At 41.8% G+C, this 27486-nt stretch overlaps 1 protein-coding gene and 1 long non-coding RNA gene across 11 annotated transcripts in view; one reads left to right on the top strand and one right to left on the bottom strand.

Moving 5' to 3' along the window:
• Nucleotides 1–27486, top strand: part of PHF20 (PHD finger protein 20) — a 67755-nt gene that overhangs the window by 1927 nt on the left and 38342 nt on the right. For 7 of the 9 annotated variants that reach the window (XM_021417062.1, XM_021417066.1, XM_021417065.1 and 4 more), the window contains exons 2-11: nt 1207–1252; nt 6941–6995; nt 11728–11842; nt 18018–18189; nt 18406–18490; nt 19215–19294; nt 22874–23261; nt 23655–23762; nt 24321–24497; nt 25302–25475. In XM_021417062.1, the coding sequence (XP_021272737.1) occupies nt 11760–11842; nt 18018–18189; nt 18406–18490; nt 19215–19294; nt 22874–23261; nt 23655–23762; nt 24321–24497; nt 25302–25475 (1267 nt within the window). In that variant the 5' untranslated portion in view covers nt 1207–1252; nt 6941–6995; nt 11728–11759. Of the gene's footprint in view, nt 1–427; nt 459–478; nt 498–1206; nt 1253–6940; nt 6996–11727; nt 11843–18017; nt 18190–18405; nt 18491–19214; nt 19295–22873; nt 23262–23654; nt 23763–24320; nt 24498–25301; nt 25476–27486 lie in introns of those variants that run through there. The other 2 variants (XM_021417060.1, XM_021417061.1) reach the window with 2 other exon arrangements.
• Nucleotides 8087–16766, bottom strand: LOC110408414. Of its 2 annotated transcripts, XR_002444315.1 has the most exons (3): nt 15962–16766; nt 14539–14606; nt 8087–11006 (listed from the first exon to the last, which is right to left on the bottom strand). It is a non-coding gene; the product is annotated as an uncharacterized LOC110408414 (long non-coding RNA). The 2 variants fall into 2 exon arrangements; XR_002444314.1 differs by having other exon boundaries at nt 14539–16766.

The raw sequence follows: 27486 nt of genomic DNA, 5'->3' as shown, positions 1-27486 counted from the left end.
CGCCGCGGGGTGACAGTGCCGCGCTCGGCGCGCCCGGTTCCTGCGGGCGGTACCGCGGGGCGCATCCTCGTCCTCTTTGTCCCTTTAAAAGTCTGCGGAGGGATCGGTAAGGGCATCTCCCTGCGCTAATCCGAAAGCTGCTTCGTGTCGTACGCCCTCGACGCGTACAGTTGGAGGCACCGCGTTGTTTCCACGGCGGTAGCGTCAGGGCGGCCCGTGGGGTGTCCCGGCCGGGGCCGCATCGAGCAGAGCTGATAACCTGAGGCTCCTCTGTGTGGGTAACGAGCATTTCTGTCTGAGGGCTGCCTTTGTGCTGGACTTGTTCCGTTCTTTAGGAAGGTCCCGTTTCCAGAAATGCCCAGCGAGCAGACCTGCAGCAGAGAGCGGTCGTAGCATAATTATTTCTTTAACTTCTGTGTGACTTGAGGTAGTTCGGGAGCTGGAGGTGGTGCAGATCGGTATGACTGCTTGCCCCAAGGCGCCTCGTGGCGATCCTGGTGCGCGTCCTCACCCGTAACACCATTGGTGTGTCTGCATGGACAGATTTCACTGGAGCAGTCAGATTACAGTCTGTTCGTCTGTAATCCAGAGTAATTAATTAAGGTCAAGTTGGGAATGAGGCTAGCATAGTAATTGCTTATAACAGTACTGCCTTGATTGAAATGTAAGAAGCGTATAATTAATTCTTACCTTTAATTGGATAAGTTCTCCAAAGCTCTTTTTCTTGCTCCTGCAGTTCCTGGCTAATCTAAGCAATGATATTGACCTAAATTCTCCCCCTTGGTCAGAGAAGGAGGGTGCAATCCCTAATTTAACTATAGGGCATGCTAAATTCTCCGGAAGCTCAGTGACTGCAGTTCATCAGCCCTTGACAGGAGCAGATGTGGTGGCTGTAGGATGGCCATGCTGACATTTCTATGCTCGCCTCTGTTCATGTGGCCCCATCCTGCACTGATGCATGCTGGTTTGAATGAAGGGCACACATGGGTGAGCACTAGCCCTTGGTGTGTTCTTAGGGCTGCCTGATGGTGCAGGTATGATGGTTTTTTGGTGGTGGTGTTCTTAATTTTTAATTTTTTTAAAAGAAAAGTTGCAGATGCTTTGGACTTAATGGCCCATCATATTAAGAAGTCTCATGAAGTATTTGTAACGCATCCTCTTTTATTTATTCCTTACCGTCTTCAACTATCTGTCCCTTGCTTACAGGGTTACTCAACTTTTGGAGCCTCCTGTAGGAAGACACTTCTTTCAGGTAAGGAATTGACTTTCTGCTTTCAGTTTGACCATACTGTCTGCAGTCAGTAGCTCCATGGCCTGTGCTATTCAAAACACTGCTGGGTCTGGTGGCTTTGAAGGCTTTTTTGTTGTTGAAGTGCTAGGTTTAGGTGTATGTGCAGGTGCACAGCATGTCCCTGCTGACTGAGTGCAGATGTGTGTGGCAGAAAATAACACCTGTTAGAATGTAGTATTTATTGCTTCTTGAGATGCGCTAATTTGTTGACGTGCCGTAGTGTGGTTTTACTAGGCTTGAGAGCTTTGAGCCAGCCTTGTTTGAATATAGCCAGCTGCAGTCTGCTGTGTCTTCTCATGGAATCACAGAAGGGGCCTTAAAGGCCGTCCAGTCCCGGTCCCTGCCGTGGGCTGGTTGTTCCTCACCCGATCAGGCTGCCCGGGGCCACGGCCGTGGCCTGGAACACCTCCAGGGATGGGGCACCCACACTGCTCTGAGCATCTTTGTGGCCCGCCTCTGGACCCACTTGAACAGTTGCACATCCTTCTTGTGCTGGGCGTCCCGGGCCTGGACTCACTGCCACAGGTGGGGCCTTAAGGGCAGAGCAGAGGGGGACAATCCCCTCCCTTGCCAGGCTGCCCGCCGCTGTTGATGCAGCCCAGGATACTGCTGGCCTTCTGGGCTGCGCGCACACTACTGGCTGATGTCCAGCTTTTCATCCACCAGGACCCCAGGTCCTTCTCTGCAGGGCGGCTCTCAGTGAGTTCTTCTCCTGGTCTATTCATATATCTGGATTAACCTCAGCCCCGTACTTGGCCTTGAACCTCATCAGGTTCTCATGTTCCCACTTCTCAAGCTAGTAACTTTTCGTGAACTCCGTTTCAGGTGAGATTCTGAAATTGGTTAAGAAGATATTACCTGTGTCAGTCTGTATCTCTGGGTACCGTGAAACCATGTATTAAAGGGGACAGTGGGGAGGAGCTGCTGCCTAGTAGGTCAAGAGAACTGTTGTGGGGTTTGTTGTTGTGTTGTCGTTTTTTTTTTTTTTTATGGGTATGTGTGTGCATGATCTTAGCACCAAAGAGCTTTCCTGGTCTTGTTGCTGAGGTTAAAATACTAGTTTCAGAATAGGCTTATTCTACTACATACTCTCAGCACTTCTTTCCAAAGAAATGGAGAATGTCCTGTAGTTCTGCATCATGCTTTAGTCAAGACACTACTTTGAACATCTCTAGTGCTCCAGCTGTAGAACTGTGTGTTTTTGTCCTTGGGACACAAATGGCAGTACCATTGATAGGGTTTGAGTTAGGGTTTTTTGTTGAAATCTAAAAGGCTTCAGTCATGTAGCAGAGGTTACACGAAATACCAGACTTCAATTGCTTCTTCACTCCACTGAGTGTTGCTAATGGCTTTTGTGTGATGTGATCCCCTATACTTGCATAGATCCTCTGCTTAGGTTGCACCTCTGTCTTCTCGGTATTGCTGTCATCAGTCTTGCAAAAAGACACAGTGACTTTTTTTCCCCCAGCTGCCCTTAATTTCTGAGCTGAGAGAGAAGTCTGTGAGCAGCCTTGAAGTGCACCCCTTCCCTTTCTTTTTGTAATAAGCTTGGGGAGTTGCATCCTCCTTACAGTGTGGAGCATACACAGATACGTCCCCTTTATGTAAATGAAACTGTAACGTTTTAGCAAAGCTCGTGACTGTGTAGTGTGCAAGGTTTCACTTCTTTTGTCAGGAAAATATCCTGTTCTTTATCAACAAGGAGAGTAAGTTTGGCCTAGTTGGGGGAAAAAATTGAATAATGAAACTGGAAGTGCCTTGTCTAATTGTCAGAACACTGTATACTGACTGGTTTTAAACAGTGTAAAATCTAGAGGATTTCTAGTGGTCATTATTGCAGATAGTGTAGATTCTATGAAAAGCATTTTTGGTGGTTCTTTTTTTTCCAGATTTTCTTACGGATGTATTTTCAGGTTGACTTCTTCAAAGAATCACAACTCCAAGCCTGTTACTGCTCTGGTACTGTTACCAGATCTCTTTTTGTGCTGCCTTAGTGACTCCCTCCGCTTTCAGTTGTTCTCTTTGCTAGCCAAAATATGTGTTGGTGCTCACCATCTTGTGTTCAGCAGTCTGCTGTTAAATGTATAGGATGCTGCTGGAACATCCAGAGTGACGTCAAAGCCAGGGGTAGGGCATCAAATCAAAACTAAATGTTAGTCAATTTAACACCCGAGGTTTTTAATTTCTTCCTAAAGTGTGGACTTGCTTGAATTCCAAGGCCACTCTCTGGCAGTGCACCTTATCTAGGTAGCTCCAGCCTTACACTGCTGCAACACCACTCTCAACCACGTACATGAATGTGGCCTTGCTGTAAGTTTGTCCAAAGAGTTTTGTGTTGTTTCTTCTGTTGCTTTTGAGGGAGTATAGAGCGGGAATGAGAAACAGTCCACTTTATTTCCACGTTTTGATTTCATTCCTAATTGACGAAGGTGCCTTAAGCCCATAGACAGCCATTAGGCAGGGCAGAAATGTCTTTTTAGGGACAGTTATATGCAGTCCATTCAGCATCATGAAGTGGATTTATACAGCTTCAGGGGAGCTAAGAGAAGAAATTGTGTTGAGGCTGTGGGCACAATTAGAAATTTAGAAATTTAGCTTTGGGCTAAATTAGAAAGATTGAAGTGGCTGAAGCTTGTTTCTGCTGCTGTCTTCTGTCTGGAGAAGCCTTGCATGTACTGACATGGAGAGGATGTTTGGATGAAGAAAATTCCTGTAGAAACTCTTAGTTTGCTTTTCACAGGACCAGAATGCGCATCCCTGAGCCACAGGATGGCTGTAGGTCATCCAGCAGGGATGTTAATGGAAGAGGACTGCCTTTGGTTGTCTTGGCGTGGGTTTGATCACTTAGCTAGATGTTCATAGCACGCTTGTTGCAGTGTGGGTTGATGTGATGAACTTTGTTGTGATTTTGGGTAATTGTTTCAGCACTGTGTAGGTCTTTAAGTTGTTAAACATTTGGACTCTTGATTTCCTTGAATTCTTACTGCTTGGTAGATTTTGCACCTTAAGGTGTCCTTCACATCTCACTTAACTCTTCCTTAACTAAGTTCTAAAGTCAGAGATTTTAAGAATCTAAAGTTGCTAGTATCTTTCCAAAGACAGAATTGTTCTATATAGATCTTTTTTTCCCCTAATTTGTTAGGCTGGGTTGTTTTTTGTTTTTTTTTTTTTTTTGGTAGTGATCAGAATTATTTCTAAATTATATTTTAAAATATATATGTGTTAAAATATCTTTTAAACAGACGTCTGACATCTTGAAAAGCTATGCTTATAAAATCAGAGTACGTCCCTTACTTGAACTTGCTGAAGGCTTCTATTCTGAATTTTTAATTTTTTTTCAAATAATCTGTACTAAATGATCACTTGTTAAGAAAGTTTAACCCCCATAATTTTGCAGCAGAAATCCACCACTATGAGTAAGAGCTGTATTGCATCAGAAGGGATGACTCCAGTTCTATGAATCTCTGTCTGCTGTAATTGTTCTGCAAAAGAATTTTGATAAGCTTCCAGATCTGGAGTGCTCAGGCATTTTGAGCCCGTGACTCAGCTCTGGAAGTCTTGGTTTTGTTTATGTGCTGCTTCTCATGCTTGGATATTTCAGAATTGAAGCTTCCTCTTTTTTTAGTTTCGGTCCTCAGAGTTGAAGAATGTTTGGGCGATAAGAACATCGTTGGTGCTGTGATATTTCTGGGCTTCTCTCAGTAGTTCTCATCTCATGAGAAGAAAAGGTGTTAGATTTGGGACAGAGTAATTGAACCTCTTCGAGTGTTTCAGATACGCTTTAAAATGTTAGCTTCCAAATAGTGTCTAGATAGAGAAGTGGGAAGAGTAGTTAGGAATTTGTGTATCTTGGAAAAACAAAAGGGAGTGAGTGGGGGTGGGGAAAGATAAAGGGGAAAAGCCCCAAACCCAGCAGCAGGAGCTTGTTTTTGTTTAGCAATCTGTTGGAAGAGATGGTGAATGCAGAATGTAGCCATCTGTACTGGCTCTTTAGCCTGATGTTTCACCTCAGATGTTCTCAGTAACATCCACAATTAAATGGAATGTATCTTGTGATTTCATTTAAGCACAGTTTAGGCTGTATGGTAGATTTAACCTATTCACATGTATCATAGAATGGCTTGGATAGGGTTGGAAGGGACCTCAAGGATCATCAAGCTCTAACCCCCCTGCTGCAGGCAGGGTTGCCGACCTCCACATCTAATACTAGACCAGGCTGGCCAGGGCCCCATCCAACCTGGCCTTGAACACCTCCAGGGACAGAGCATCCACAACCTCTCTGGACAGCCTGTTCCAGCATCTCATAGTTCTCTTGGTAAAGAACTTCCCCCTGATGTCCAACCTAAAATCTTCCATCCTTCAACTTAAAACCATTTCCCCTTGTCCTGCCATAACGTACCCTTGTAAAGGGTTGACTCCCTTTCTGTCTGTAGGCTCCCTTTAGGTGCTGAAAGGCTGCAATGAGGGCACCGTGCAGCCTTCTCCGGGCTGAACAAGCCCAACTCCCTCAGCCTGTCTTCACAGGGGAGGTGCTCCAGCCTTCTGATCATCTTGGTGGCCCTTCTCTGGACCCTCTCTAAGAGCTCCCTGTCTTTTGGGGGCCCCAGACCTGGACGCAGTTCTCCAGATGGGGCCTCACGAGGGCCGAGTAGGTGGGGACAATCACCTCCCTGTCCCTGCTGGACACCCCTCTTCTAATGGAGCCCAGGATACCAATTGCATTCTGAGCTGCAAGAGCATGCTGCTGGCTCGTGTTCAGTTTTTCATCCATCAGGACCCCCGGGTCCTTCTCTGCAGGGCTACTCTCAAGGATTGCTCCTCCCAGTCTGTATATATGCCTGGGATTCCTCCAGCCCAAGTGCAAAACCTTGCACTTTGCTGTGTTGAACCTCATTAGATTCACCTGGACCCACCTTTTGAGTCTGTTGAAGTCCCTCTGGATGCCATCCCTTCCTTCCATTTTGTCAGCCACGCTGCTCAGCTTGGTGTCATCTGCAAACTTGCTGAGAGTGCACTCGATTCCATCACTGATGTCATTAATGAAGATGTTAGAGAGTACTGGTCCCAAGACTGAGCCTTGGGGGACACCGCTCGTTGCTGGCCTCCACCTGGACATAGAACCATTGATCACCACCCTTTGTCTGAGGCCTTTCAACCAACTCCTTATCCACCGGGTGGTCCACCGGTCAAATCCACATCTCTCCAATTTGGAGATAAGGATGTGGTGGGGGACCATGTCAAAGGCCTTGCACAGGTCCAGGTAAATGACATCGGTCGGGCATGTATTTAGATAGCGCCTTGAATTTTGAGTTAGTTGGACATATGAAGTTTGGTATGCTGTCTACTGGCTTAATTAACAGAGGTATTCTGAAATATGTGATGCACAGAATAGAAATAACAGGGAAGTTACTGGTGGCTTCTGTTTTGTGAAGGATAGATAAATGATGGGGAAATTTGATCAGGATATGCAAAGAGTCTTTAAGGACTTTGGGGTCCATCTATAATTTGGATCACAATGGCTAGCAATTCTCTGTATTGCAATATTTCTAGATTAAATTCATATTCTATATAACTTTACAGGAAGTATCCTTTTAAGCTCCAAGTTACTTTTTGTCTTGGAATTCATATGATTTTTTTTCTTCCCTGTAGTTGTACAACAGCACTTGGAATGTTCATGGCCACATAAGCAAGGAGTTTCTTCTTGGTGAGTATAAGCGTGGATCCTCAATTTTCTTAAATGTATCTATTTTTTCCTTCAGGTTTCTACAGCTTTGTTTTAAAATTCATTTTTCTTAATTCTTGCAAAGGCGCAGTGGATCACATTCCTGTAAATTAAATCCTTGTATTCTTAAAGCAGAAATTGCAGACTTCCAGTTGGATGAAAAAATGGCCGTTTGATGAAAGTAGTTGTTCTTGAATGTAACGTCTTTTAATTATGGAAAACTTGCTTTGTTTCATGTGATTTGAACCCTTTTCCAAAATCTTTTTGCTTGTTCAGTGTTTGAGTGTCTTTACCACTTGTATTACAAGAGACAAAAAAAAAAAAGGAAGAAAGAAACCAGAACAGTTAAATAAGAGATGATCAGATGGCTGAAAAGCATTCTTTTCAGTATTGTGTATTTATTTCTTTAATTGCACTTGGTAATGAAAATGAGATTTACTATACAAAAATATTTTGTTGAATTGCCCACGTTCCTAATTTCTGCTTCCACATTGGTCTCCCCACCTATTTAAACTGCCAGCACAGTTGTGTGGGTTGTTGATGATGAAGGTGAGAAATGACATTCCCGCTGTCCTCTAATCTCAGGGGGAATGTGGGGATCGTGACCCAGGAAGGGTGGTTTGTTTGCTGACACTCTTCACGACTGCCACTGAATGCTTTGAGTAAGTGGTGGTTCTGCCTGCAGGGGAGAGCAAGTACAGATGTCACCAGTGTCAGTTGCATTAGTCTGCCTGGGTAAACGAGGGGTCTGCAATAAAGCTCAGAGCTTTCTGCTTTGAGTGAGTGTTTCAGTGATAAGGAGTTACAATGTGTTATTCTTGTTGTGGAAGTTGCCAGTGTCAGTGCAGGGCCCAGTTTTGGTGCTGTTGCTCAGCCAGGGAGTTTGCTTCCCGTGTAGTGGCTGGTTTGCTCTGGCAAACTTTGAAAGCAAGAAGTCAGTGTTGATTACAATCTATTTGAGAATCCTATGCAGTGCACATAAGAGCTGGATGTAGTCTGGTGTCTTGTTTGAGGTATCTTCAGGATGGAAAATGGAGATGTTAACAGTATTCCTGGGAACTTTTTGCCTTGTCTAATAGCCTGCATGTTTAAGTCATGTTTTTTCCTGTATCCGCTCCTGTTGCAATTAGGAAAAAAAAAAAAAAAAAAGGAAAACTAACAAAAAACTTGATTGGAGGTCTGCAGCGTTGTTTGAAAGGCCAGTGATAAGGATATCCCTCGGTCTTGGGTTTTGTTGTAACCCTTATTCAAAAACTTACTCAAATTGCAATGAGATAGTGTGTGGACAGGCAGGACCAAAGGATTCCTGGAGTGAATAGCTAGTACAGGAACTCTCTGGGTTAATGTTTTAACTGATGGGTTTTGGTTTTTTTTTTTTTTAATGTAGGATAAAATACAGTGAGACATACTGCATGGCAGCAGTGGGGCTGTATGCAGAGCCTGGTAGGCATGGCACAAGCAGGCTTTGTAGACTGTAAGGTCTGTTGTAATCCGCCTCCCAAGACAGCGCCGAAATAATTTTCTGAAGTGCTGTTTAAATGTTTGTGAGACTTACATAGTCCTTGTAAGATGCTGTTAGGGTTGTATAATATAAGCAATGTCTGGAAGTACTGTCTTGCAGCCTGATACAGCCATTACGTGTTCTCATCTGCAGGTGTGTGGCCTCAGCACAGCATGGCTGTGGTCATCCACTTGCAAGGCCTTCTGATTGTGGTGGGGACCACGGACTTCTCTGCATTGACCATCCCTGATGGGGGCGAGCATATTGTAGGGGGTGAATTGGGTGAGGCTTTTGTTGTTTTCCCACTGGTGAAGATGCAATGCTTTGCATGATGTATGCATTTAGTATAAGAGGTCAAGAGTAATTGCTGAGCAGTAAAAACCTGCTGTGCAAAATGTGATTGGACTTGGTCCTTGTCAGTTCCACAATATGCACATAGATATGCTAGCAATCTGGTTATTCAAAATGAAGTGCTGGAGTGAATGACAGGCAGCTTTGTGGAATCTCCTGTTACCCTGTCTTAGCACAGAAACTGCTTATGCTGCTATACGGATAGGAAGCAAAATTCATGCTTACAGGAAGCAAAATGCACTTGGGTTTTCTGCCGCTTGCATAGGACCTACATTTCAGATCTTGGGGCTCCCTTTAGTAGCTCAGTGTTGAGTTACACCTGTGCTGCATCTCCAGTGGACACAGGACAGTCTCTTGCTTGTTACTTTCCCTCCCTAGTTTTGCAAGTGCCTTTTGTTAATGTGGTAACTGCCCTACCTGCCTTCTTCCTCTTCTGTAGCCCTAAGAAATGCCCAGCAATGCAGAATGCGTTACAGGAGCTGGACAGCAGCTTTGTATTGAGTATTTATGTATTTTATCTTGTGTTGATGCAATTTGCCAAAGTTAACATGCTCCTTCATCTAGCCAGAGAACTGCAGTGATTCATTGAGTTCCTAATTTTTTTGTGTGTGCTGGGCTCTGTTGGGAGCGTGGGAGGAGATCCCTGGGTTTGGTGCAGGTGTGTTAAAGAATGAAGGAGATGAGGCTGAATCATAGGAGTGAGTTTGCCCTTTGAACTGCTTAGGAACTACTGAAGTAATACTCCAGTTGGAAGTGGGACTAGCTTAAAGGCAAGGTTTTGTTTTGATGTGATTGTACGTAGGGAATGGTTTAATCACATTTTTGGGTGATCTGGAAAACGCTGTTTGTGCAGGTAGGTGAGGGTTTGGAAACTGCAGTGACTCTGCAGTTTCCAGAGAGAAGATAAGACGCTGTTACTCATGAGCTTGCTGTAGCTGCTTGCCTATGTCCTATATGACAATATAAAGAGATACTTCAGTTTACAGAGGAACTTTCTTCCCTCGAAACTTCCTGGTGGACCAGATCTGGGGCTAAGCACCGATGGAGCTTAAAAAATGAAGAAAGTAAGAATTGCTGCAGATGAGGATGTGCAGGCCCCGGTCGGTGGAGCAGGCTAGTTCTAAAAGATGAAAATCATAATCCCCAGAGGGATCAGTGTTAATGTAAGCATATTGTCCTCTGCCACATCCTGATAGGAATGTAAGTACCAGTTAGGAACGTACAAGTATTTGAACAGTTGAATAGTCTTTTAAATCTAAATTACCTCATGGTCACTCTTACAGGGAAGGAAAGGCTCTGCCTTTTAAACAACAGAAATGTGTACTTTTTGTGACACAGATTCAGAGATACTCTCTGTTGAAGCTAGTGACCTGTCTGCATTCTGGAGTATCAGTTCCTGAAATGCTGCTAATAGTTATTGCAGAGTAAGAAGCTTTGAGAATATGAAAAAGGAATACAAGCAGAGAGAAGCCTTACAGCTTTGGAGAATAATGTTCTGCCAAGTGTGTCTCTGCCTGAGGAAACTGTTCCTGGAATGAGCTTCGTGTGAAGAGGACAGCCTGCTTTGCAAGGAATGCATGCCAAGCTGAGAGAGCACTGGGCTGAGCTACCTTGGGTCGGGAGCTAGAAGAACACAAAGGAGCCCAAGCGGGAGGGGGAGTTTGGGGGAAGGGGTGATAAGGAGAGATCTAATTTTTTTTTTTTTCCTTAAAATCTGCTCTTGTTCAACTTCCTGATCAGCTGCCTTGCACCGGTGTTGGCTCAGCTGGTGCGGTGTAGTGTGTGCTCTGGCAAACACTGACATTCAGCTGACTCCAGCTGGAAGGAACAAGCAGTTCAGATTCTTACTAGAATCTGCAGCCCGAGTAAATATTATCAAATGGCTTCTGCTGTTTTTTTCATATTTCCCTTGCAATTCTCTTCTGTTATCATTTTCTTAATTTAACGTAAGCTGTAGTGCAGCCTTCCTTGCCAAAGCTGTGGTGGTTTTGTTCAAATACAGAAGCCCTGTTGTATGAGATGCTGGCTGCAGGTGAGCTGAAGTGCCCCTTGGGGTCACCCACTGCTGAAGGGGTCCTCTGCAGAGAGCTTCGTTGGTGTACTTCTTGGGACATGTTGGAGTACTTCGTCTTTGTGTATCCCTGTTTAGAAAAGGAATAGCAAGTTTAATAGGTCAGCAATCAACTTGCAGCCCCAAGTTCTGCTACATTAAAAGCATTAAGCAACGTGTGTACGCTCTGCATTTGGAGACATGAAATTTGATTGCTAATGATAGAAAGTGGTATTTCTATTGATGCGAGTCTGTGATGGAAGTATGGATGTTTGAGGTGTGGGTGGATAAGTTCTTTAAAAAAGAAAAAGCGGATTTTTAACTTTTTTTTTGTAGTAACTAAGTATTTCTTTGAACTGCATTGGTAGTGATGAGGTAACATAGTGTTCTTGAGTATTTCGCTAAGTGGTAGATTTTGAAAGATTGTTACTATGTATGTTTTTGCCCGCTTCCTGTTTACTGCATTCCTTGTTTTTGTCAAAACCAGGAAGGGGAGGGGGGGGAATAATATCCAGAATCTTCTGTGTCAGTCATGGATTGCAGAGTTCTTAATTGACCTGGAACTTGGACTGATGGAGAAGGGTTGAGCTTCAGTCTTTCGTGGTCCAGTAGCTACCCTTTTGAACTTTTTTTTTTTGAATGATTCTGTATACACTGTCAGTTGGGAATCTCTCCTTTAGAGGTAATGCCCTCATTACTTTCTGTGAACAAGAAATACTAAGGCCTTAACATCTAGGTTTTGGGGGTTATGGTGCATAAGCTTATTTTGTATGTGTCTTGATTAGTGATTGATATTTAATTGCATTTTTCAGGGGAATAAAATCAGCAGTGTTGATATTACAAAATGACAAAACATCCTCCGAATAGAAGAGGGATCAACTTTGAGGTGGGAGCCCAGTTGGAAGCCCGTGACAGATTAAAAAACTGGTATTTTTTCAAAAACATTCATATTATATTAACTCTAAGTCTTTAATATCTTAAACATTTTATATTGATACCGTATTTAGAGTCCTTGTCATTGGTTTGTAGGAAAGTAGTTAATTTCTAGAAGCTTATATACCAGTGCTTGAAATGCGCAATGCTTGCTGATGTGTTGTGCTGGCATTTCTAGAAGCGTACTCGTGCTATCTGTGTCTGGGAAACAGGACTACACACACCTAGCAGGGCTTTGTACTCACATTGTCAAGTCTGTGCTAGATCCAGATGATAGCTTAGGTGTTGTGAAGAGATGAAACCTATGAATTATGGGAAACCCAGGGTCATTCCTCAGTGCTTCCTTTCCCATCTCTGTTCATAGTTTGTATACTTTAAAGCCTGAAATTGTTCTAGCCCGCCCTCACTTGGGGGCCGTCAGCTAGCAGGGTACCAGGTGATGGGGAAACACCCCAATTAAGAAATCTGCTGTGCAGCTTGTCTTGCAGATTTGAGTTTTGAGGAAGAATGCTTTTTTTGTCAGCCACTGCAGGAAGGGGAGAAAGGGCCTGAAAGTCAACTTGGGCCAACTTTGAGCCAACTTCAAGCGTACTTACTCTATTCATTTTCGGAAATAGTGCTTCTAACTGACAATTGCTAGAGTCAAAGACTACTTAAGTACTAATTGGTTTTTGTTAGTGCCTTAAGATATCTTCTCTCTACAGAAATCAATAGTTAATTTTTATTTAAGAGTTTCTGGGTTTGGCTTAACTGAGTATCAGGCTCTGGAACATGCAGGCAGGATAAGCATGCAGAAGTGACTGCGGAAAAACTCTGGGCACCTCAGAAGGATTGAGTGCTGCCCTAGAGACATACAGAACTTGTTCCAGAATGTATCGGTCATGTGTAGAATATCCCTTTATTTTCCACGTACAAGTAGATTGGAATTGTTAAAAATGAGTAAGCGTAGCTCTTCATGGAAAGGACATGAAGCACGAGTGCTATATTGCACTTGGATTTTGTTGCCTTTCCTGTATGACAGAGATGTGTAAGTAGGGCATCAGTCCAAATCTGCATGATATATCTTTTGTATTCTGTTTATACAAGAAACAATGGTAACGTCTACAAAACAAAGACTTCTAAGCCTGTGCTCTGTGTAAGCTTAGCAGAGGTACAGTTTAGTATAGATTGGTTCATGACTACCCATCAGGCACGTTTGTGCCTCAGGATATGGAGTACGTAGCTCTTACATTGGGAAACTTGATGGACTGGGGTGGAATTCAACACCTACTACTTTCCATACATTCCTTAGCTTAAATTTAGTTTTAGACTTGTAATGTATCCAAAACTCAATCTCTCTTGATTTTTTTTTAAATGATCTGTTTTGTGCCTTGTGTTCTGCAACTCTTTGACCTCATAATGTCGTTATTAGTTCTTCAGTTTTGAGTAGTTTCTTCTGCTTGCTGAGCTTCTGAAACCTGGGTCAGAAAGTCCATGTTTCCCTGAGTGACGATCTCCCTATATTCAGGGATTGTGAACCAAAACCTGTAAGATCTGGGGGCTTATTTTCAATTAGCAATGTTAATAATGACAGACAAGGGACTCTTGTCTATCTCAGGAGGTGTGGATTTGTAGAGGAAGGCAAAGGCAGGCTGTTCTTCCGTACTTTTACCTGCCACTGAGTCAACAGAACTGCTCTGTGGTATGGCTACAAGGCTGTCCTTTTCTGTGGATGCAAAACTTTTCCATTTCCTCATGCTCGTTCTTCTCATTCTAGACCTTCAGAGGTCCTAGCTTTACTTGTGTACAGTTTTTATTTTTCTTTCCTAGAACTTAAACAGAAGTCACCTCTTTGGAGGAGTTGCCTTGACTTCTGTGCTCAGTACCAAACACGCCAATCAGTTGGTGGGCCAGCATTGCTTCTCGCGTTTCGGTAGAGCTTTGGAAAGAACTTCATCTCGGAGCTCCTTTTACCTGCTCTCATGGCAGTGGCTTGTGCCCTGGACTGCTGGTTCTGCTCCTTCATGGTGTCTGCATGTTTGAATGATGCCAACCTTCCAGCCCTACTGCATAGAAAATATTTGCACATGCCAGCAGAGGAGTCAGTGCAACAGCTGCTCCTTGCCAAAATGCAAAGTGAATGTTGCATCTTTTAGACAAAATGAGATCCCTTACCAAAAGTTGCTTTGCTGTATCTGTGATCATAATATATTGAGCGTGCTTTCCAATTCCTGATGGAGTTGTCTGCATAACCTCCTAGACTTGAGCTCTGGAAAGCACAGTAGGAACTTGAGGTGCTTGTTTTAGGTGTTTTTGTTTGGCTTAGTAAGACTTGTCTGACACATGAAACATGTCATGAAAGGCCTCTGACAATGTGTGCTGACCTGAGGGCATGGAAAGGGAAGAGCTGTGTCCATCCAACAGTGCCTCTGCATAAACATCTCTTGATATACACAGTGCTGGAGTTCTGAGGATGGGGTAAGGGACTGCCCTGGTGGTGTAGTCCTGAGTCTAGAGGCCCCAGAAAGGCTAGCTCTGATGACTCTCCTGCACATACTTCCCTGCTGCTTTGAATTCTTGACACTTTTTTTTTTGCAGTCGTGAAGTGCAATTTTCTACTCTTGACACTTCATCGAATTGTTTGAAGTCTTCACTTCTGGCTAGTTGCAGATAATGCTTCTTAATGGAAAGAGGATGAGTATGCCACTTACCTCCAGTAGGCAGATGGTGACATCTCTTGTTTCTGTACTTTAATGATACTTCTTTCAAGTTCATCCATCTATAGTGCAAGTAGAATAGATAGAATCAAGTTTCTTCCTAGTCAAGGTTCTTGAGTATTGATATCAAGGTTAATCTTGCAATGAGCATTGTGTGATGGCTGTGTAATGGCAGAGATTGTCTCTGTCATGCGTGTAGTTGCTCACACGATCGGAGCTTTGTTCCAGTACTGAAAACATGAAAATTCATAGCTATTATCCTTTATAGTACTGCTCCTCCTGAAGGTTTCCATTCCCCTCAGAATTGCCTTTCTAGCTCCAAAAGAAAAGGTGTGGTATACAGGAAAAGGGAGATGGACTAGTCCCTGAGAGAGGGGAACTCCTTCAGTCATCGTTGTCAGTTGGAATTTCTAGATACTCACTTCTTTGCAGAAATGGGGGAGAGGGTTGCATGTTTCTCTACAAGAAACCTACCTTCACGTTGTTTGCTGTGCTCTGACAGCAGTAGTCTGATGTTGCCAGTTGCTGTTAATCCAGACTTGAGAATTGTGCTGTTGAAGTTTTCAACTGTTGCTTGGGTTCTTATGGAAATTAGTTGCCTCTGTTTGTGTCTCTCAGAGGTTTCTCTTTTTATTTAGCTAACTCATTAGGTGTAAGGCCTTGGAAGATACAGACTCCCCATTCCTTTTGGATTGAGCTGGGAGGCTGTTTGTTTTGGTCTCCTGATAAATCACAAGTTCTCTGATTTCACCTGGCTCTTCAGCATGTAAGATAAACATTCAGATCAACCTCAGCTGAAGATCTCTTACTCCATGTGAATTATTTGTCCTGAAAGACCATGGAGCCAGCTTAATTCTTCCTTCATGGTCTGATGGAGGACGGACCATACCTGGCCTGGCAGGCTGTATTCTTTTTGTGTCAGCTTCTCGCTTTTCACTGTGCAAAACCTTCCACAGTGTGTTTTCTTGATAAACAAGCTTGAATTCCTTAGATTACCTCTATCCCATGATACATGTGCTTGCATGGATATCCTGTGTTACTCACCTTCTGTGAGGGCTTGTGTATCCTGATGTGGCATGCTTGCTCAAGACTCTGAAGGTCAGGGGATGAATACTGGAGGAAGGAAGCCTGCCCTGTCAACTTGTGCTCAGAGCCTGCTGAGAACCTGGAAACCTTTTGTCTTAACTTTCAAGTTGCCAAGCACAAGGCAGCACTGTGCTGCTTTGTATCCGAGAGGAAGGTAACACCGGGGAGGCATTGAAGTTTCTGGCTGGATGTAAAATAGCTTCTGACAGGTTTACTGTTCCAGTCAAGCACTGAGCATCTGTTTGCTGACAGGGATTGCTTCAGTAAGGGAAGGCTTGTTCATGCTGCAGTGTGTTAGCCAGGAGCTGCCTGAGAACTGCGGCTCACTCACCTCTTGATCAGGCTGAAATAGGGTCTTGCTGTCAGGTATGTTTTTTGCTGCTCTTGTTGATGGATCAGCACATCTCCCACCATCACAGAGCCTTCAGAGGGTGAGATAGGCTAGGTGTGGTTGATACTGGTGCATGCTTCTGGGGTGATGATTCTTGTGGTGAAGTCTCCTGTTCCTCCTTTCCCTCTATGAAGAAGGGAGCAGTCTTGGATGGTAGTTTGACTCTTGCCACTTGGGTATGTCTCTTCTCAGCAGGAGAAAATTAGTGGATTGAGTGTATTTCCCAGGGATGGGCGTCTGTGTGGAATATATTGTTAGCTTTGTGCTGAGTCAATTCTCAGTCATGTTTATTAGTGTCCCCCTTGATCTTTGAGAATCTGGACAAGCCCCAGCCCTGCTGCAGTCCCAATGGCAAGAACTTCCTTCTGCAGGCCTCTCATTGAGAGGACCTGGGAATTCCTGCCCATTTCTGCTGTTCTGCACAGGGAACTGTATATTGATTGCTGTCATTGCTTGTACTGAGTACTGTGCAGTTCCTGAGATGCTGAAGAGTAAACTGCCTCTGACAGAACCCAGTTATATGCGGAAAGACTTCAGATCTTTCCTCCTTGTGAACCTGTGCAGAGCAGTTTGGGGCTTACCTCAGTACAACAGATGGTGACCATAACACACACACGTCACACACACACACACACACACGTCACACACACACACACACACGTCACACACACACACACCGCATCCTAGGAAGGAAGAGTTAAGATATCCCTGCCATAAGTATATCCCATCTGTCTTTCTCTCTCCTCCACAGCCTGTGCTACACGTGTTCTGATAATATACTGGGATGAACTAATGGCATAGCTTGAGGTATGTGGCATTGAGTATTAGGCAGGGCCTCGGTCTTTGGGTGCAGTGTAAGTCTCTGGCATGGAGTATCTGTAGCTCTTTTTTAACAAGTTGTGAATGGATGTGACCCATATATTCTGAAGCATTTCAGTTATATGTAACTTTTCTTTTATGTAAGATTGTATAGAATGATTTTTTGCATTTCTTTAAAGACTAAATTCTTTCTTTTTAAAGCTTTATTTCTAGCATTGGGCTTAATCTTTTTTTTTTTTCTTCTCTGCCCCTACCCATTGTTCTGCCTTCTTAAGTGTGATTTGTCAAGTAAAGAATACTTGTGGATTTGAATTTTTCCTTCAGGTCTTTGTTCTGCAATTCAGCAGGGTCTTGTTTTAATTCCAGGTTAACTGAAAACATTTACAAGTGAGTGTTTTCTCCTGGTGCTATTATGGCAGAGGGGGAAATACCAGTACTTGAGATGTTATCTTCAGTTGAAATAGTGAAATACGCTGTGATTCTGAAATACGTACTTAAGTTACAAATTACCAATGCAATTAAAGAATTAAGGTCTTCCTGGTTAGAAACAAATGAATCTGACCTTTCTCTGATTCCTGTACTTTTAATATACCAAGCGCTTTGTATTTGAAAGTCCTAGGATTATGAAGATGGATTTTAAGTTTAAGAATCTAAAATTAAAATTGAGTTTAGCGTCTCTGCTAGAATTCTACTGTGAAACTGAAAAAGTGATCTATGAGATATGTTGATGGGCATCTCTGAGAGAAGTGATTGTGTTGACTTCCAAGTGTTGCTCTTGATAAGAGAGACTTGAAGCTATCAGTTCTGCATACATGTAAAATGGCTAGGAATGGGGAAGGTTTCTTTGTTTTACTGATCTCTAGCTGTGCTTTTTCTAGCCCAGGCTGAAAATCTTCATTTGTTTCCTCTTTCTGCAACTGGTGTTCGTCTTTTTTCAGTGCTGGGATTCACTCTGTACTGAGCTCCAAGTCATCTGTAGCATCTTTATTGCTTATACAAGTAATGTGTACTAAGACTGTAGGAACTAAAGCTTTTTAGATAAGGTGACATGGATCCCCATCACACCAGATCAGCTATTTTGCTTTTAATGGTGCAGGCCATCTGCGTATAATGCATTGTATTGCAGTTAGACTAAACATCTTCTTAACTGAAGTATTCTAATTTACCTCTTCTCCAGGTATCCAGCTCACATTGAGGAAATTGATTATGAGGAAGGAAAAGTACTTATCCATTTCAAACGGTGGAACCATAGATATGATGAATGGTTTTGTTGGGACAGTCCTTATTTACGTCCTTTAGAGAAAATACAGTTAAGAAAAGAAGGATTACATGAGGAAGAAGGGTGTGCAGTAAGTAGAAAATCAAGGACGTTTGAGCACATTAAACTGTTTAATGTGCAGTTGACCTTTATAACCATGAAAACACTTCACTGTTGCTTCATTGCCTGCTGTGTAAGTTTTATGCGTTATTTTTAAATACCGGAAAGCTATGCATTCTAATGTTTTAATGAAGTAGTATATTTCTGTATTTCTCAGATAAAAATGCTCTTAAATATTGTCTTGTAGGGTTTTCATATAAATGATCAGGTGTTGGCATGCTGGTCTGACTGTCGCTTCTATCCAGCCAAAGTTACTTCTGTTAACAAGGATGGTAAGGAGTCACTACTTTTTTTGGTGTTTGTTAGTAATGTATTTGTAATTGTGTTTGAGCCTTTTCGCATAGTTGGAGAGCGTACAACAGACAGAAAGCAACTGTGAGAAATTTTTATGAATTACATGTCTTAATCTGCCATCAACTGTTTTAGCTTAGCCTTTCATCCTTTCTATGAGGTAAGAATCTTCTGGGACATCCAGTCAGTAATTGCTTTAAGTATGTACTCAAGGGAATTTGTTTCTTAAATTATCAAGGGATGTGTGTAGTTGCAGTAAACCTAGTGTTAAAGCTGCAAAAATGCTTTACAAATAGAGAATCTTGAAAGCACAGCCATGCTTCTTTTTGAGTGTCAGTGAGTAAGGACTTGTTCTTGTCCTGTGCTTAGATTACACTGACTATATGTTGTAAGATCGAGGAGAAAACATGACCTTTAATAATCCTGTGGACTATTCTGCTCAGTGTTTTGGAGATTTGTGACAAAAGTATATCTAAGGACAAAGTCTTAAGCTTAGACGTAGATTTTTTTGTGCTTACTATAATTTTAATTTCATTATTTTTCCTTTACGTGTCCTGTGAAATGACCTCTAAACTTCAGAACAAGAGTGGTGAAGCAGCTTTTATTTAGAGCTAAGTATGCAGCTTTGTTATTGGAGCTGTTAGTAGGTACTCTGTTAAATCCCTTTTGATCTTTAAACTTTTATACTTTGTTTTCAAACTTCAGGTACATATACTGTGAAATTTTATGATGGTGTAGTTCAGACTGTCAAAAACATTCATGTCAAAGCTTTTTCCAAAGATCAGGTAAGTAGTATGTTCGCGCTACTTGTATATTCTAAAATCGGTGGTTAGGTTTGCGGAATTATAAAATATGAGTAAAAAAGAGTAAAACTTCTCTAATGCTAAAATACAGTACATTTGAGATGAAATCCATCAAAATGAAAAGGTTGTGCAAATCTTAATGGCTTATTTTACAAAGTTTTCAGGCTCGTATTCTTATGAATATGCTTCTTGAACTAAAGAAGTTATAGACTTAGATTTTTTTTTTTTACGTTATTTAATATAAGTATCAGTGGAAGATTCAGAATTTACATACCAAAGCTAGTGGTGGGATACTGAAAAACAGTTTGTTTGTGTCAGCTGTTAAAGATGTTTTTTGTGATACGTGTATACTTAACAGGGGTTGAGAGCTATGAAGTGAACGGAGGTTTTGTTTTTCCCAGAGTAACTGCTTGATCGTCCCAGGACCTTTAGGGAAGTTGTCTAGTAGTCTTTGGCTTCATCACTTTTAGAACATAAACTTTATTAACACCTGCATTCTGTTCTCCTATGATTTGTCTCTTCTACCACCCTTTGCCTTCTCTGTTCTGCATGTTCAAAATTCAGCTTATGATGGAAAGCATTAGTGAGATGTCAACATCTTGTCCTGCTCATGGTGAGAAGAAAGAAGAACTGTTTCCTATTCAGTTTTCATGTGGAAAGGATGACAAATTCTATTCTTGTGTGTCTTGGTTAAAACTTTTAAGTACCTGCTTCGGAATAATTTTCATTAAAGGAGTAGTTTTACGTTTGTGATCTTGCCACGTGTTTCTGTGGTGTCACTGTAGCCTGTGTTTTCAGCCATGCGTTTTGCTTTTAGGTTTATTTTTTAGTTTGAAAAAGTACATTGGATCCCTCACCAGCTTGAGTCTTAAAATTCAGGTTCAAAAGACGAATTACTAATGAGAAATCTAATCTCTCACTGTTGTGAAGAGGTGTGCTGTTCCTTGGAGGTCTGTAGGTTTGTCTGCCAGGCTGGGAGGGAAAACTGTTTCAGGCTTGCCACAAAGTGCTCTTAATTGCTTTCGAAGGCTAATAATTGTGCTTGGTTTAGGTTGACTCATACTCACAAGGGATCTACCAGAAGAACTTTCATTGCCATGAGAAATGTTTCTGCTGTATTTAATCTTAAACACATAAAGATGAACAACACTGAAAATATTATATTCTTCATAAGAAAAGCAAATTATTCTGTCTTTTCCTTCCTTTGGAGAGCTTATCAGGTTTCCATATGGCTTTAGATGGAGAAAATACATTCCTTTCAAAACCTATTTAACCATTGGCTGGGAGGCTTTCTCTTAGCCTGGGAGATCATAGAATCATAGAGAGGCCTGGGTTGAAAAGGACCTCGAAGATCATCCAGTTTCAACCCCGCTGCTGTGTGCGGGGTTGTTAACCACTAGACCAGGCTGCCCAGAGCCACGTCCAGCCTGGCCTTGAATGCCTCCAGGGACAGGGCATCCACAACCTCCTTGGGCAACCTGTTCCAGTGCGTCACCACCCTCTGAGTGAAAAACTTCCTCCTAATATCTAACCTAAATCTTCCCTGACTTAGTTTAAAGCCATTCCCCCTTGTCCTATCACTACCCACCCATGTGAACAGTCTTTCCCCCCCTCCTGTTTATACGCTCCCTTCAAGTATTGGAAGGCCACAATGAGGTCTCTCCAGAGCCTTCTCTTCTCCAAGCTAAACAAGCCCAGTTCCCTCAACCTTTCCTCATAGGAGAGGTGCTCCAGCCTCTGATCATCTTGGTGGCCCTCCTTTGGATCCACTCCAAGAGCTCTGCATCTTTCTTGTACTGGGGGGCCCGAGGCCTGGACGCAGTACTCCAGATGGGGCCCCACAAGAGCCAAGCAGAGGTGGACAATCCCCTCCCTCTCCCTGCTGGCCACTCCTTTTTTTTAATGCAGCCCAGGATGTAGTCTACAGCATTTTGTTCTATCCTTTAGCATAACAAATCATAAAAATCACTTACGATTGTGTAAAGATCTAACTGGTAAAGTCTACTTAAAGACTCGGGCCTTGAAGAGCTCATGGATGTAAGTTCACAGGGTGGATTCAGATGCAGCAGCAAGCTGACAGTGAAAGAAAGAGCTTATGTTCTAGAGGAGGATAGCCATGAAGACACTGGTTAAAAAAACAAACACCTTTAATAATAGTATTCCTCTACAGAGAGAATAACATGCACTATTGAACTGTCATAGTAAAATGCTTCTTACTTGCGCAGAGTGATAGTATTTATTCAAGCTTGTAAAATTGAGAGATGATCCAAGCTTGCTGGGTTTATGGTTAAGTTTCTTAAGAATGATTTGATTAAGACAGTTTGTGCATGTTGTGGTACTGCATTTTATGAGCTCTTTGAGTAGCACAACTAAAGAAACCCGGTGTTTGAGGAATGCTTTGAGTGTGAGATACTGTGGGTTTGGGTGGTATTTTTGTTTTGCTTCTTTTAACTGATCTATGAGGCTTCTCCCACAGCTGTGGTACTCAAGGAATGTACTTTTTTTTCTTCTTTTCCATGATATCCAGTAAAAGTTGTGCTCAGGCACCAGTGCCTTTTCTTTGTGAGAGGATGAAAGACTTGTGCCTGGCAGGGCTGTGGCTGGGAAGAAGTCTGATTGCTCATTGATGCTGCAAGTTACCAGGCAACACAGAGGGAAGGCAGTTAAACTGAAGGCAGTGTTGACATGCAATCGGATATAAATTATTAATCTAGACTCAGAAGGCTTCTGTTCCTCAGAGCAGAGGAGCTCTGGGATAGTCTGTAGCAGGAGTGTTGGAAGGAGGGGAAAACAAAGCTGGCATCCCTCCACCATCAGCTGTTGGAATGAATTGTGACCACAGAATGGAAAGGGTGTTCAGTAGTGATGAACTGTGGATACAGGGATGTTCTTCCTGGTTTTGTGTTACTGTATAACCATGACATAAAAATGAGATTATGTTTGAACGTTGTATCAGTAGCTTACTGCCCAGGGACTACTGAAGAGTTAGATATTTAAAGTGCTTACAGCATATTGGCTTTATTTTTTTAAACACAAACAGAGGTTGGTGGCTGCAGTCCTGTAGGTGACTGTCTAGCACTTGTGATTAGCAGTGACAGTAACAACTGCTTGTTTATTTTGAGACACTTTTGTGGAAGGAAGAGGATGAGTTCTGCAGCCAGGTGATTGAGGAGTTTGCCCTTTCCTGTGCTTTTGGCTCCCACTCCTCCCACAGTGCCCTGGGCAAGCTCTTAGCAGCACTGCTTAAACTGACATGCAGCTATGGAGCTGGTTCTGGGCCCAACCTGCACGTGGGAAGCAAGGCACAGCAAGTCTCCTACGCCATTGGGTTGCCAAAGGAATGAATCTGTTTTACTGTCCTGTTAAAGCAGCGTGCCCATGCTGCATGGACCTTTGAACAGATAAAGTGCCTTAAAGCTTTAATCTGGGGGGTTACTGTACAGTATATGCTTTTATCCTTTGAAAAGTTGGAAAAAAATGCAGGTCTGCTAAATGCAAAGGTGGGGGATGACTTTAAGGTTGCAGCAAGTTAATTTTCGTATGTCGCTCTCTTTATTCTAGAACATTGTGGGTAATGCTAAGCCTAAAGAAAGAGGTAATGAAATTCCGTCATCTCCTGAAAGGCGGGAGAAATTTAAAGAACAGAGGAAAGCAACAGGTAATGCAAAGAAAGACAAGGATGAAAAGACATTAAAGACTGAAAAAAGGGTTAAGCAACCTGATAAAGAGGGGAAATTGATAGCTGTTTCAGAAAAAAGTAAGGTCTCAGAGAAGAATATATCTAAGAATGGAAAAGAAGATAAAGAGAATATATCAGAGAATGATATGGAATATTCAATAGATACACAAATTGAGAAGAAGCCTGAGAATGACAATGTAAAGAGTCCACAGGAAAATGTGAAAGAAACTAAACGAAAGCGTGGAAGACCGCCAATAACACCTCCAACAGGTATGTAGTTGAATTTAAATGTATATACTGTGGTCAGAAACCTTTGGCAACTTAAAAAAAAAAAAAAAAAAAAAAAAAAAAAGCCACAGAAATGATGTTGTTTTTCTGTCCGCAGCCTAAGTACTGAGAAATTTCTCAATTTTTTCAGAACTTCAGGCTTGGTTTATGGCAGCTGAGAGCATATTTGTTACTCACACGTGGAGTTTTAATGCTTTGATTTGAGGCTGGATTTAGGCCAGTAATGTATGTCTGCTTGAGGATTAAGTACAAATATGTACGGGTGAAGCTGTTCATGAAGGCCTAGCATTTTAAGTTGCAAGACATGTGAATTTACATTCTAAAGCTTTCCAGCTTTATATCTAATCAACTTTTGTTATCTATCTAAATATGTAGAGCCAAGTTCTCAGACACTGCAGTCCATAGCCTTGGAGTTAAGACGTCGGAAAATACCAAAAGGAGGTGAAGTTCCGTCAAAGCGTCCCAGGATAGAAAGGAACTTGTGTGAGTGTTCTTTGGTATTTAACTCTCACAGGGTTTGTAGGTATGAGTTCTTAAAGCTAAAGCAAGGAAAGAAAAAGTCTGTAGTAATAAAGTACAACAGTGATACATGAAATTAAAAACATGCTGAATTTTGTCTTAAATTGGCTATTCATATGTAGCATTATCATACTGAAATTACCTCCTCAATCTTGAAATCTCTATTTGGATAGAGAAGCCACAACCCCTGAAGAAGAGGCAGTGATTATATTGCCTCTGATACCCTATGGTATTACAAAAACCTCAAAAATCATTAAATAAAAAATCATTATTTTAAATCTGTTACTTAAAGAAATTACTGAGACTTGTAAAATAAACTTTTCCTCTCCTTATTTGTAACTGCTGGTATCACTGTGGCTTTTAGCGAGAGGTCTAATCACCAGGAATGTTTAGCTTTTGCTGTTAAACTGAGTCTTTAAAAACTACTTCAGACTGTCACTGGGAGGAAGATCTTTGAAGTTGGCTCATGAGTTATTCAGCAATCCTATGCCTTCACAGTAGCAGCAGATTTCTCTGTTCTAGCTCAGGAAAAGTTGAAGAACTCCTCAGATAACCATGAAAAAGACCAGATCAGGAGAAGGTCTTCAAGACTCTCATCTAGTGTTAGCCATGAGATTTTAAATACAGATCGTGTCGCAACTTCAGCGGAAGTTCAGACTTTGAAAGACACAGTATCTAACCCAAAGGAGTCTGAGAAGGGTAAGCAGCTTCCTGATATGCTCTGAATTTAAGGTGGTGTGGAAGTCTTAGTTGTTGCAAGCGCTACACTTTCACTTTCATAACCTGCAGACTATATATTTGCAATTAAAACCTCATTTCAGCGGCTGTGCAGAGTAAATTCAAGGAAAGTTTGTTTTGATCTCCACAACCTTAAATTGTTTTGCTTTTGAATCCTCCTCAATCAGTAACCTTATTATTTATATTGTGTGTATGGTGCTTTTTCAGTAGGGGGATGAGTGGCTGATCTCAGCTGCGTTGAGAGGGAGAGCTCCACAGACTGTTGAAAGACTTGGAGGGAAAAGTTTTTGAAGAGATGTGGGTTACACTTAGGAAAATTAAGTAATCTTTAACTTTCTTTTGATACAAGAAATAATTGTTATGCTGAATCTATGGTTTGATCCTCCTGTTGAACACTAGAAGCACTGAAGAGGATGGCTTTTTTTGTTTTTTTTTCTTGAACTGCTGGGAGATGACACTCAATTTTAGTACTGTGTGCTTCACTGCCTTTCCCTTTTTGGGAAGCTCTGATAATGGTGTGAGTACACCTATCCCTATTCTCTATAATGAGCTAGTAGCCTGTATGTTTGGTTTTTTTTACCCTCTTAAATTTAGAGGGTAAGTACAGGTAGCTGTATTGTACAGTGTTAATTTTGTGTTAATACAACAGCAAGCAGTTTGAACGTGGATAGATCTTTGTCATTAATTTTATGATCACACACATTAGTATTCTGGAATATGCTTTTGTTTGCATTTCACCCAGTCAAGACTTTTCCTCTCTTCTAGTCCAGTTAGAAGTTCCTGTTGAATCTGACCAAAGTTTCAGTGAAGAAGCATCTCCTGGAAACACATCACATAGCACGGTACTCAGTACGGATGCCAGTTTACAGGAAGAAAACACTGAAGACACTGAGTCTTCCTCTGTTGCTGTCAGAACTGAAGAACCTTCTGCTGCTACAGGTTCAAATTTTGATTTTTTGCATATTAATATTAATGCTTTTCTTGAGACAACTGATGCCAAGTACTTCATGCTTTTCAGTGTGACTAACAAATTACGTTTCTTGTAAAGCAAATGGCAGGTGAAAATGAACATTTTTACTCCTTATACATTCAGTTTTGATCTTGTGAAAGCTTTGGAGGTTGACAGGAATCTTCCAAAAAGCAGAAGTCATACTTTTTATATGTCTGGGTTTCACGTTTTAACACGTGAATGGTGACATTAATAGAAATACTTGCTTTCAGGATATTTTTGTCATTCAGGGTTAGGTCAGAGTTATATGTTAAAAGATCAGTTTCTCTTGTTATTGCTGTGCTGCAGGTGTGTCAGAGCAGTGACGACTGGGAATCTCAGTTGTGCATTTCTGTACCCTGTTGTTTTGTCTTCTGTTGTACTTAAGCCCTAGAATGTTCAGAATTTTTTGTGCAGATGTGCGAAATAAGCAGTGAAGTGTTTGACCATCTCAGTAAAGTGTAATTTCTATTGTTTTCTCGTAGACTGAGGAGTGTGCTTACCTGTCTTTTTCAAATTAAAAGTTCTTATGCAGACAGTAGGCTAAGCCAAATGTAATGCTGGCCTGTGATTTATTTCCTGTGGCTTCAATACTTCTATCTGCAGCTAAGTGGGGAAGCTTGAACTACAGGTTTCCTTGTTTATGCTCTCTCAAGAAAGCTTTATGTTAAATGGAACAGACCATTTATAGGGATATAGGGTTGCTTAGCAATGCTAGAGTAACCTCTGCATGTGAGCTTTCATCCTGGTTTTGTTCTTCCAGCTTTTTTCTCCTGCTTGCACAGGTCCTCATTCACCCACCCTGGTGTAACTGTGCAAATGAAACGCTCTCTTCCTTTGCCCCGGTGACAATTGCATGTATGTCTGTAGTGAGGGGAGGAAGTAACCTCTTTTTCTTTGCTCAGGTTTGAAGTGTCAGTAGCCCTTTATTATTTAAAACTCAAAGCTCTTTTGATCTTTGTTTTTCCTTCTAACCAGTGTGATGATGCATACCTCTGTATTCTAACTGTGGTATATCTGGAGTCTTGGTATCGGTTGGTATGTGTTGGGACTGATTATTTTGCTTGGTGCCATGATGTGTAATAGCAGAGTTCTGGGGTTAGTGGTCAAATGCAATTTTAAAAAACGAAGCCTCTTGCCAAGGGCTTCTGTTTTCTAACTGATACTCACGTAGCTTTTTGTTGGGTTTTACCATATCTTAACTTCAATAACTAGAAAATAAGAGGAGTATTAAGACTGGGCTGTTGTCATAGCTGTGTGCTCATCTTCAGAGATGATTTCTTCCTTTTGAAAAGTTCTCTTGGATCTGAGTTCATGGCTAATTTAGTGTGGGCTAGTACATATTCAGCTGCACATGTTGGGTGACAAGCAATCAAGCCATGTCTAGTAACTGTGAAAGAATAAATTGACAAAATAGACTTCATTCTATAAAAAGTTGTGTGTATTTGTTGCTAACTGGGGAGTCTCTTCCCCTTCGTGAATAATCTTAAAGGAATAGATAGACAGATTTAAGGATTTAAGTTAAATACTAGCAGGTTTTTTTCCTTGATTTGCATATTTATGGTCAGCTTGAGGTCACGAATGCAATTTACAATCACATTTGTCCCCCAGAACTTGCGTAATATATATTGGGGTGAGATGCTGTGTTTTGTTGAGTAGAAAATGGAGAAATTAATTGATTTGTACCTTTGAAACTCAGAGTGATGCTTCTCAATCTTACAGTTTTAGCTTTGGAGAACCTTAACTTTGGCTGCAGATAAACAGGGTAGGACTCCAGGGTAATGCTACTGTGCAACTGAACTACTGAGAGTTCAAGAAACTGTGATTTCGTTGGATATTTTTTGCCGTTATTACCACTTTCAATTGTGGTTTTTTTTATTATTCTGTGTTTTTACTGAGCACTTGTAGTTTGGGTTTAAACTGATGAGAATTCCAGGTGAATGTGTAATTCTGCAGTGTAAT

Source organism: Numida meleagris, chromosome 19, assembly GCF_002078875.1.
Source record: "Numida meleagris isolate 19003 breed g44 Domestic line chromosome 19, NumMel1.0, whole genome shotgun sequence".
Classification (NCBI taxonomy): domain Eukaryota; kingdom Metazoa; phylum Chordata; class Aves; order Galliformes; family Numididae; genus Numida; species Numida meleagris.
The sequence above is the reverse complement of the archived record's forward strand: the minus strand, read 5'-3'. Positions and strand labels throughout refer to the sequence as shown.